We start from the raw sequence: 11,537 nt of genomic DNA, 5'->3' as shown, positions 1-11,537 counted from the left end.
GCTTATGATTTTCTTCCAATAAGCCTTCTAGTGCAGTCAGAAGCAGCCAACCTGTCTCAAAACCCTTGTAGTTACAGTTCTCACCATAACAATAATTTCAGTAGTCTGCTGAAATTTGTTCTCCTAAAGACTGGCCCCCAAAAGGCAGTTCATCCCAGGTACTCACAGGTGATAGGTTTTTTAAAAAAATTCTTTTTGTTTTAATTTCACAGGTGGTGGTTTAAGCAACTCTTTCGCTATTCCAAGTTATGGATCACTAGTTACTGGAAGAGGCAATCCACCAGGGGCCCCAAGGATCTCTGTACATCCTTGTTAAGTGTACCAAACTGCGAGGCCTATCCATGCTCAGACTCTGGGTCATTTCTGTAACTAGTCTCAAAGACAATGAAGTAGACCAAAGTGACTACAGCATGACTGTTGCACAGCTCTTCTCATTCCCATGGGGAAGGAGACTGGCTTGTTGGCTCTTGTTATAAAAGGTTCTGAGCCCTTGCCCAGGGCTCCTCAGTAACAGTGCAAATCCATTGGTGTGTAGCTGCCATCTAGGCCCGTTGCATTGCCACAAGGGACTTCAGAGCAATAAAACCAGCTGTATCATGCTATTGTTCCTGCTGTTTGCCTGTGAAATATACTGTCTTTCTCTGTTCCACTGAATCTGACTACTTTTGGGACCTCTGGAGTATGTCAAACCAACTTGGAATCCTGTTACTGCCTGCCATCTTCCATGAGGTTGGGGTTCTTTGCTGCCTAGTACCCCGTTTTCCACTGGCAATGAGCTCATCACTGAATTCAAGCCCAGTGAGGTCATTTGACAATCCCAGGGTCCCACCTTTTTAAAAAATATTTATTTATCTGGCTGTCTTGGGTCTGGTTGTGGCACTCAGAATCTTTAGTTGTGGCATGAGGGATCCAGCTCCCTGATCAGGGATCGAACCCGAGCCCACTCCATTGGGAGCAGGAAGCCTTAGTCACTGGGACCACCAGGGAAGTCTCCCAGAGTCCTATATTTGAGAGTTGGTTTGCCACAACCACGTTCAATATCAACTATTGTATCAGCCAATCTCCCGTCAGAAAAACAAATTCTTCTATGTCTGTGCTGTCCTGTATGGTAGCCATTAACCACGTGTGGCTATTTACATTTAAATTACTAAAATGAAAAGTAATTAAAACGTCAGTTCCTAGGTTACACTAGTCACATTTCAAGAAGTCAGTAGCCATATATGCCTAATGGATACTGTATAGGTCAGTGCAGTTAGGACATTTCTATCACCACAGAACATCATATGGGACCGTACTGCTCTAGATCATTTCACACAGAAAAGGGTTGAGAACAAGAAATTGTTGAGAGTAGCCTAAGGAAGAAACAGCTTATGAGAGTCAGAAGAGAAAAGGGGAGATGGAGAAGGTGCTGTCACCCTGGGAGAAGCCACCCCACAGTAGGTACTCATCTATTACGGGTGCTGCTGGTGGAGGCACCACCAAAAAACCAGGCCAAAACTATGGCTTCTTCCCTTCACAGTGCCTTTCAGTCTCCTGCCAATACCTTTCTCCTGGCAAGGGAGGCTTTAAAAAAATGTATTTTTCAAGTTTCTATATTACTTATTATACTGAAGGAAGCAAAGAGTGGGGAAATGTGTCTTAGAGCAAACAGACAACTGCAGAATAGGGGTTTTATCAATAATTATAATATTCTAATATTATATTTATAATATAATAATATATATAATTATAATAACAACTCTTATGGAAGAAAGCAAAGAGGAACTGAAGAGCCTCTTAATGAAGGTGAAAGAGGAGAGTGAAAAAGCTGTCTTAAAATTCAACATTCAAAACACTTAGATTATGGCATTCAGTCCCATCACCTCATGGCAAATAGATGAGGAAACAATGGAAACAGTGATAGATTTTATTTTCTTGGGCTCCAAAATCACTGCAGATGGTGACGGCAGCCACAAAATTAAAAGGTGCTTGCTCCTTGGGAGAAAACTGTGACAAACCTAGGTAGCATACAAAAAGCAGACACATTACTTTACCAACAAAAGTCCAAATAGTCAAAGCTATGGTTTCCCCAGTAGTTATGTATGGATGTGAGAGTTGGACCATGAAGAAAGCTGAGTGTCGAAAAACAGATGCTTTCAAACTGTGGTGTTGGAGAAGACTCTTGAGAGTCCCTTGGACTCTCAAGGAGATCAAACCAGTCAATCCTAAAGGAAATCAGTCCTGAATATTCATTGGAAGGACTGATGCTGAAACTGAAGCTCCAATACTTTGGCCACCAAATGCAAAGAGCCAACTCATTAGAAAAGACTCTGATGCTGGGAAAGATTGAAGGCAAGAGGAGAAGGGGATGACAGAGAACGAGATGGTTGGATGGCATCACTGATTCAATGGACATGAGTTTGAGTAAGCTCCTAGAGATGGTGAAGGACAGGGAAGTCTGGCGTGGTATAGCCCATGGGGTTCAAGAGTCAGACACGACTGAGCAACAAATAATAATCTTAGCAGATGCCAGAACTCCCATCCTGTAGCTCACATCCATCCCCTTTTTTCCAGCAACTGCCCCCTGTCCTTTGTGTTCCAGCTACATGGAATTGCTTTCAATTCTGCTCTAAAACTGTGATTTTCTCCTCCTCAGAGTCTTCATATACTGTTCCTTCTGCCTGGAACTCGCTCTCTCTGGCTCTTCACATACCTGGCTATTCTTATTCATCAGATATCACTTCCTCAGAGCAACTTTCCATGACCTTGCCAAACTGTTTAAATTAACCTCATCTCCCCCACCTCCTGCTTCAGCCATTAAATCATCCTGTTTATTTATAGTCCTTGTTTCAGTTGAAAATTATCTTGTGTTTATTATCTGTCTTCGCTCCCTAGAATGTAAGCTCCGGGAAGGCAGGGGCTTGGTGTGCCTTTTTGGTACTCTCAGCATTTAGAACAGTGGCTGGCATATAAGAGACTCTCAATAAACATATATTGTCTAGATGAATTGCTTCATTCCAGTCTTTGGGTCTGAAATCTTTCCTGTCTCTCTAGCTGAGTGAGGTATTTCTGCTGTATGTTCTAAGAGGAACCCAGACCTCTCTCATTGTGACTCTTAAAATTACTGTAATTACTTATATCTTAACCCTTGCTGGACTTGAACTCAGTGAAAGCAGAGACCACATCTTTCTTGTTCACAGTTTCTAGACACAGTCCCCAGTGCCTAGCATGGTGCCTGGGATATAACTGAAAGTGAGAGTTGACTTGATGGATTTGGTAGTCATATCCTACCAAAGAGTTTGGGAGAAGATTTAGTGATGAGTGTATTGAAACTAAGCAAAATAAAATAACAGGACAATTATTAACTCTAGGAAAAAGTCCAAGGAAAAATCTTAACAAAAATGGAAATGCAATCACAAAGTCCTATGAGGCCTGACTATGAATAACATTTACATAGTCAAAATCAGGGTCAACAGGACTGTATTAATTACATTAGACTTCATAAGTTGTTAACATTTTGACATTTTCCTACACTGGTTAGTAAACAGTAGCTACCCCAGGCTCCCTGAGTACCCCACTGCCACTGTTCCAGCTGCCCTCACTGCCTGCCCTGCACTCCCCACCTCCCTCACCCCCCCACCCCCCACCCCACCCCACCCTGCTTATCTTAGAACTCCTTGAATCTTCCCAGGGTTCACAACTGCAGAGACAACAGCTAGCACAGCCTGGGGCTTCAGACCCTGCTGGAAAGACCAGCATCTGTTTGGATCAGTCACTGCCTGTGTAAGTAGGCAGTCTCCAGCCCCTCCTGGGCACTACCTTTGCATCCCCAGAAGGCTTAACTCAGCCTTGCTTGCTACACTTACATGGGCCCAGGAAGTTCTGCATAGGAACACCAGGCTGTCAGCCAGTGGTCAGCCTGCCCCTTCTCCCACACTTCTACCCCTTTTCCTAATTGTTCTGCCTTCCCCCAGCAGGCTCAAACCTCACCCTCCTAGAGACAGTGGTCCTAGAGAGAATGCTGGCATCTCAGAAGGCAAATATTTTTAATGGTACTCCTTGTCATAATATGTAACAAAAAATTGTGATACAATTATATTGGAAGATGGGGCAGGGAAGTGGTGTTAGAGAAATCTTCCATTGTTCAAAATCAATATACAATGCACTTAAAAATCAAGAAACAAAAGGGTAGTTGTATTATTTGGAAAACAGAAGTAAATCCCAAAAGAAACAGCTGGAAGAGTTGAAATTGTCTAGTTATCTCCAAGGAGAAGGGCTTAGTATGAGGAAAGATGGGACTATAATCTACCATTTTTTATTATAAGCTTTAGAGAAAATTTGACTTTTGAACTGTGTACATATTCCTTTTCTTTTCTTTTAGGAGACTATTCCAGGAATCCTGGTGAGAGGTGATGGTCAATGGTGATGGCAAGGAGAGAGAGAAATGGATCCAAACTTATAATTAGGATTTGAATTAGCATAACTTGGTAATTGCCTGGTGCAGAGTGAGGGAGGAGGAGAGAGCAGAATCACACAGATTTGGGGGTGTGAACTGGGGTTAGAGTAGGACTGCTGCTTTTTCCCTTTTTTCTTTACCATGGAGATGCAGTGCTTTTGTTTATTTATTTTATTTGGCTGCACCAGGTCTTACCTGTGGCATGTAGGGTCTCGTTCCCTGACCAGGAACCAAACCTGGGCCCCCTGCAATGGAAGCACTGAATCTAACCACTGGACCACCAGGGAAGTCACAAGGGTGACTGTTTCTTGGCAAACATTTGGATGCCAAGGATCCCTCCAATCACCACGTACAGCAAAAGTAACTAACTCTACTTAGGAGGATTGGCACTAGTTCACAGAGAAGGGATATTTGAGCTGGGTCTTGACGATAGCATAGAAGTTCTCAGTTCCACAAAGGATGAGATCTGTGGTGAGTGGATATGTTAAGAGAAAAGATATTCCAGGCAAGGGTGATGGGGAGTAATAGGAAGTACAAAGCGACAGAAGTATTGGAGCATTATTTTGGAGGGAAAATATTGAGTTGTTCTGTGCAATTGCAGTGTGGGAGACATCTTGGGGAAGAAAATGGTGGAAAATAAAGCAGGAATGAGAGTTTGTGGCCAGAACCCAAGAGCCTGTAATGTAGTCCCAGTGGTCCTATCTCTTGAGTTGGTGGCAAAACAGTAGATACAAGTCTTCTGAAAAACAACTTGGAGGGACTTCCCTGGTAGTCCAGTGGCTAAGACCCCAAGCTCCAAATGCAGGGGGCCCCAGTTTGATCCCTGGTCAGGGAACTAGATTCTACTTGTTGCAACTAAGTTTGTATGCTGTAACTAAAAGATCCCTCATACCTCAGGTAAAGATCCTACAGGTTGTAACTAAAGATCCCATAGGTTGTAACTAAAGATCCCACATGCCACAATGAAGATCAAAGATCCTGTGTGCCATAACTAACACTCGGCACAGTCAAATAAATAAATGAAAATAAAAATATTTTTAAAACTTGGAAATATACATGAGACATTGTTAAAATGAGTCTGACATCTGTTCTTGTGATCCTGTTCCTGGGGGTTCTTCTTAAGGAAAACTTTTTTTAAAGGATGGAGTGAGCAATATATATGAAGATATTTATTGCATCATTATTGGAAACAGCGAAAAACTGGAAAACAGGCAACGTTTCCATCAGAGGAGAATGCCTAAGTAAAAGATGATGCATTCATCCAGTGAACAATAAATATACAGGCTGGAGTGCTTGTCGGAATTAAGGTGGACTCATCCAGGAGGCTTTCTGGGCTCAGTGGAGGCGAGAAGGTCCAAAGTGGGCAAGAGAAGAATTGCAGAGCAGAGTAGACCCTATGTCAGTCCCAGCAAGGGCAGAGGCAGGGGAGCCACCATTATGGGGCATTTGCCTTTTGGTATCTTATTTAATCCTCACAGCAGTAGCAATCCTATGAGGGTGGTATGAACTGCATCCCCACAATATAGACAAGGACCTGAGGTTCAAAGGGATGGAGTGATCTGCCCAGGGCTATCCAGCTTCGAAGTAGATTCCAGCCCAAGTCTATGCAATGGCAGAGCAGCCAGTGCTTTCCTCTGCACCATGAAGCCAAGAGTCAGTGACCACGATGTTATCTATGGGGCATCCCTTTTACATGACGCTGGCAATCTTTCTTCAGTCTTGAGCGAGCAAACAAGGTCAAGATTGTGTGGACACCAGAGATTGACAGTAAGCAGCAAAACAGAAAAAGTTGTATGATACAATGTTGAGCAATAAGGATACGTAATTGTATCAGTGATCAAAGCTGCCGCCCCAGGGACTTCCTGGCTGTCCAGTGGTTAAGAATTCACTTTCCAATGCAGGTAATATGGATTTGATCCCTGGTTGGGGAACGAAGATTCCACACGTAGGGCAACTAAGCCCACAAACTTCAACTACTGAGCCCACATGCTCTGGAGATTGCAGAGATGCCTGCACAGCAAATGAAGAGCCCATGTGCCTCCACTAAGACCTGACGCAGCCAAATAAATAAATAAATATTAAAAAATAATAAAGTGCATGAGGTGAAGGCCTTTGTACTTTATTTGATTTAGGCTACTCTGGATCTTTGTTGCTGCACGCAGGCTTTCTCTAATTGCGGTGCTTGGGCTTCTCATTGCGGTGGCTTCTCTTGTGGAGCACGGGGTATCTAGGGCTCGCAGGTTTCAGTAGCTATGGCACACAGACTTAGTTGCCCTGCAGCATGTGAGATTGAACCAGGGATCGAACCTGTGTCTCCTGCATGGCAGGCAGATTATTAACCACTCGACCACCAGGGAAGTCTGAGTTGAAGGTCTTACAATGAAAAAAAAAAAGCTGCCTCCCCCAAATTGTGCTCACAGTCAATAGCAGGAAGGGGCAAGAAGAAATGGAAACAGATGATGAGTGAGTGAATGCTCTCTTTCTTCTTTCTCCTATTTTTGACGTTTCTGTTTTTATCACTATTTTATTTGCACACAAAAAACCAATTTACAATGAAAAATGGAAACAGGGAGGAAAATATGAAACCCTAGGGTGTCCCGTGGCTATGCCTTGAGACCAGCAGCAGCTCCTGGCATTCCAAAGCCATTTGGATGGCAGCACACTTAAAGAAGTTGGTTTCTTCTGGACAAAGGAGGAAAGGAGAGAAATGTACTGCACGACCCAAGCCAGGAGGCCTCAGGTCCTCGCTGTCGTGCTTCAGATGTTTGTGTCATGGCTGCACTGGTGAGCCTCTCACCTGGACCGAGGAGGCATCACTGTAACCAGGGATTCCCAGACCAGGCCACTTTGTATCCGATGGTTGTTGCTGTTCCCCATTCATTTTTATTGTTGGCTACCTGGCTTGGATTTGGGCTTGCTGGAGGAACAGCCAGTATAGGATTCTCTCTGATTGAGGGACAGAGGCCAAGGTGACCTCAGCCAGCAAAGAGAATAGTGAAATAGAAATATCCATGCCTTGGTTTCAGAGCTAGGGTCCAGCAAGTCTTCTTTTGTTCAGCCTTACACTCCTTTGTCGTTATTTCTTCACTAAGTTGTGTCTGACTCTTTGCGACCCCAAAGGACGGTAGCTCACCAGGCTCCTCTGTCCAGTGGGATTTCCCAGGCAAGAATACTGAGGTGGGTTGCCATTTCCTTCTCCAGGGGATCTTCCTGACCCAGGGATCGAACCTGTATCTCCTGCATTGGCAGGTGGATTCTTTACCACTAAGCCGCCTAGGAAGCCCTTACACTCCCCATCTCACTCAGTTTTACTCTGTCCTCTAGATCGCCGTTCCTTTCAGGATTCTATGCACTGGCCATGCTATTCCTTCAGTTTAGGGTACCCTTTATGGTGTTTCCTGACAGAGCCAAAGCCCACCCATTCTTTAATAGCACTTCCTTGATAAAGCTTTTCCCCATCTCCTTTCCAGAAATAAATCATTCCCTTCTCTGACTCCCACAGCACTTGATTTATATTTTTCCTATGGCAATTCTATTTTTCTGCAGTATATTATAGTTATTTATGTCCATGTCTGTTTCTCCCACTAAATGGTGAGTTTCTCAAGGTAGCCAAAGAGCCTGTCTTATCCAACTCTGATTCCCCACACACCCTGGCCATTGCCTGGCATATGGTAGGTGCTCAATCAAAGTGTGGAATGACATTAAATTAAAACAGCTGAGTTCTTCCTCTTTTTGTGTCATGGACTCTCTGGGAAGGCTGTTGAGGTTGTAGGCAGATGACCAGTTGGTTTTATATCTGTTTCTTTCCTGTGCATTTTGAAAGGGGCAGGAAGAGGAAGAGAGTTAAAGCTATCTGTGGATCCATATTGCAGAGATTTCAGCCAGGGGTCCTTGGAGAGGGTAGTAATATGAATAATAACTAACATGTACATAGACTCTGACACTTTCACACCCATTAACTCTGCTGGGTCTCACAAGGACTGTAGGATGTAGGCTGGGTAGGCAATATTCAGCTTGTCCCAATGTACAGCCGAGGAACCAAAGGCTCAGAAAAATGATTTGCTCAAGATTACATCAACTCAAAGGAGAGCTGAGACTCCAAGCCAGACCTGTTGATTTCAAATCACACACTCATGGGGTTGCAGAGGTGACAAGAACACAGACTCTCTTACTTTGGATAAATGTTTGTGGAATGAAAGAAGAATACCCAGTTTAGCCCTTGAGAAGGTTTACCTGCATCAGACTCCAGTTGTTATCCTCATGCATGTTTATTTTCTCACCTAGGGGTTCAGTTCCTCAAAGATAGAATCTATGCCTACTCCTTTATTTCTCTTCCCACAGCTCAGGCCTTTGGCAGGCCCCTCAGTTTTGCTGGGTCTTGGTTTCCATGTCTGTAAAATGAGGAGGCTGAGCTAGAAGTTTAAATCAGGTCACATTCCCACCAGCGCCCAGCACAGAGCCTGGCGCACAATTTCCATCACCCTCCTCGTGGACGACTCTCAGCTCCAACGCTAGAGGCCTCCAGGACTCCAGCTGACATGATGGAGTGTGTACCCAGCACGTCGCAGTCTCTTCCCAAGCTGGCCATGGAAACTGAGCCTCCTGCAGACAGCAGGGCTGCTCTGCTCACACGGATCAAGTTGGGAGCCTCATTAGTCATGTCAGATGACATAGTTAACACTTGGGGCCAGCACAACCAGTTCATCAAAAGCTCCTATGTGCCTGACTCCATCACTGCGGCTGAGGAACTACTGTATGTGGAGCAGACAGCACATCAGAGGAGCAGTGCCAGAGTGCTTCCAAATTGGTTTTGATTAATTGCATGGACATGTCTTTAATTGGTGCCAGGGTACCGGCCAGAGAACTTATGGGAAAGCAGGATGTTATGTTTTCATTCCCTGAAGTCCCATAAAGCAATGAAAGATGAGGAACAGAATCACTGCTCGTTGAAAATTTATCGACCGTGCAGACCCAGAAAACACAAATAACTATCTGAATCGAAACCTAACCTCATTTTCCCAACTCATTGGAAGCCATGCATGTTCCCCTCTGTGCCCCTGCCTGCCTGCTGAGATGTACAACCGAGTGAAAGGTGTGATTTCTGAGAAATGAGTGCGTTAGTGTGGAGACGGCACACTTGGCTTTCCCAGATGGGCGCAGAGGTATCTGGGAAGGCCCCTCCCCTCAGAAACATCTCCTCCTCCAGCACATCAACATCTTTTGAACTGATATCAGATGTTGATCCACTTTGGGTGAAGCATTCATTCACACACTCATTCTTTCTTTTTCCTCCTTGGAGATTTGTGCTGAGTGTGTCTTAAATACATAGCACTGTTCTGGTGTCATGGGGAATACAGAATGGAGTCAAGTACAGATCCTTCCCTAAGGAAAACAGTTGACTAGAGAAAAGAGAGGGCAGGGCCACAGAAGAACTAATGCATACGGTTGCATCACAGAAAATGAAACACTGAGGTTTGCCATGAAGAACACTGGCGTTCAAATCTTAGCTCTGATTCTTATTTCTGAGTCATCGCAGAAGTCACTCCAATTTTCTGAGTTTTAACTACAGAATGGGATAAAAACTGGATATTCATGGGTAATCATGAAGCTTATAAGATGTTGTAGAGTTGAAAGAACAGGGTCCAGGGCCTGGCATTGATCAAAAATGGGTTGCCAATTCTGAATAAGCATCACCAGGGAGGTTCTAAGAAAGTGCTATGTGAGAGTTCATGTATTCAGGAAACAAATGTTTACCAATCACATACTCTGTGCCAGGCTCTAGGGATTTAAGAAAAGAAGTTCTGCCAGCAATGAGACAGGCCCACTAGGTAGTAACAATGCTATATAGTATGGCCGGTGCGGGTGCATGCTAAGTCGCTTTAGTTGTGTCCAACTCTGTGCGACACTATGGACTGTAGCCCACCAGGCTCCTCTGTCCACGGGATTTGCCAGCCAAGAATACTGGAGTGGGTTGCCATTCCCTCCTCCAGGGGATCTTCCTGACCCAGGGATCGAACTCGAGTCTCCTGTGTCTCCTGCATTGCAGGCGGATTCTTTAACCTGAGCCACCGGAAACCTGCTATGTATGGTAAGAATGGCAGATCGTTATAGGTGTGCTGAGAGAAGCGTGCTCTGAGTCAGTGGGGAGGGAAGGAGACAACGGTCACTCTTACTGAGGGTAAAGAAATAGGATAGATATGCCTAAAAAGGCAATGTTTGGGCCAAGTCCTGAAAAATGAGATTTTCATTTGCATCTAGAACACAAAAGGGTAGTCCACGCACAGTAACACAATGTTCTTTTTGTTTCTAGGACAAGCAACGATTATCCCCTGGGATTTTGGAATCAGCTTCTCTCTTTTTATGGAAAGCTCTTTCCTTAGGTTTTCCCAAAGGTGGCTGCTTCACATTTATAACCTGGTGTTTTCTCATTTATTCCTTTATTTCTTGTATTTCTCCTTCACTAGAATGCCTGATCCAAGAGAACACAAGATCTTGTCTTTTCTCTTCACTCTATCACAGCGTCTAGAACATTGCCTGACACACTGTGGTGTCTGATATATGTTTGTGGCCTGAATAAATAAATAAACTTCAGGAGGCTCAGGAAGGCATACTGCTATCAAGGAAATATAAACACACTGCCTGCTGCACTGTTGGCATTGAATTTTTTTTCTCATAAAATTGAACGAGAAATACCTAAAGCACATGCGTGCTCAGTCGTGTCTGACTCTTTGTGACCCCATGGACTGTAGCCTGCCAGGGTCCTCTGTCCACGGAGTTTCTCATGCAAGAATACTGGAGCGGTGGCTGATCCATGTCGATGAATGGCAAAAACCACCACAATGTTGTAAAGTAATTAGCCTCCAATTAAAATAAATAAATTTAAAAAATTTTAAAAAGGATACCAGAGTGGGTTGCCATTTCCTTCTCCAGGGGATCTTCCTGACCCAGGAATCAAACCCTATCTCTTGTGTCTCCTGAATTAGCAGGCAGATTCTTTACTGCTGAGCCACCTGGGAAGTCTTAGCTAAAGCACAGGCTGGAGGAATTGAGATGGGAAGTAACAGAAGAGGTGGTCTCTGAGCTGCTCCCTGAAGGCCAAGAA

General features: G+C 44.3%; 1 protein-coding gene across 1 annotated transcript in view; it reads right to left on the bottom strand.

Annotated features, from left to right (window-relative positions):
- Window positions 1-9,166: 9,166 nt before the first annotated feature.
- GVQW3 (GVQW motif containing 3) overlaps window positions 9,167-11,537 on the bottom strand; it is a 28,890-nt gene continuing 26,519 nt past the window's right edge. Inside the window, exon 2 of the mRNA XM_052653369.1 lies at window positions 9,167-9,427. Coding sequence (XP_052509329.1) covers window positions 9,167-9,427 — 261 coding nt within the window. The remainder of the gene's footprint in view (window positions 9,428-11,537) is intronic.

Source organism: Budorcas taxicolor, chromosome 15, assembly GCF_023091745.1.
Source record: "Budorcas taxicolor isolate Tak-1 chromosome 15, Takin1.1, whole genome shotgun sequence".
In the NCBI taxonomy this organism is placed as follows: domain Eukaryota; kingdom Metazoa; phylum Chordata; class Mammalia; order Artiodactyla; family Bovidae; genus Budorcas; species Budorcas taxicolor.
The sequence above is the reverse complement of the archived record's forward strand: the minus strand, read 5'-3'. Positions and strand labels throughout refer to the sequence as shown.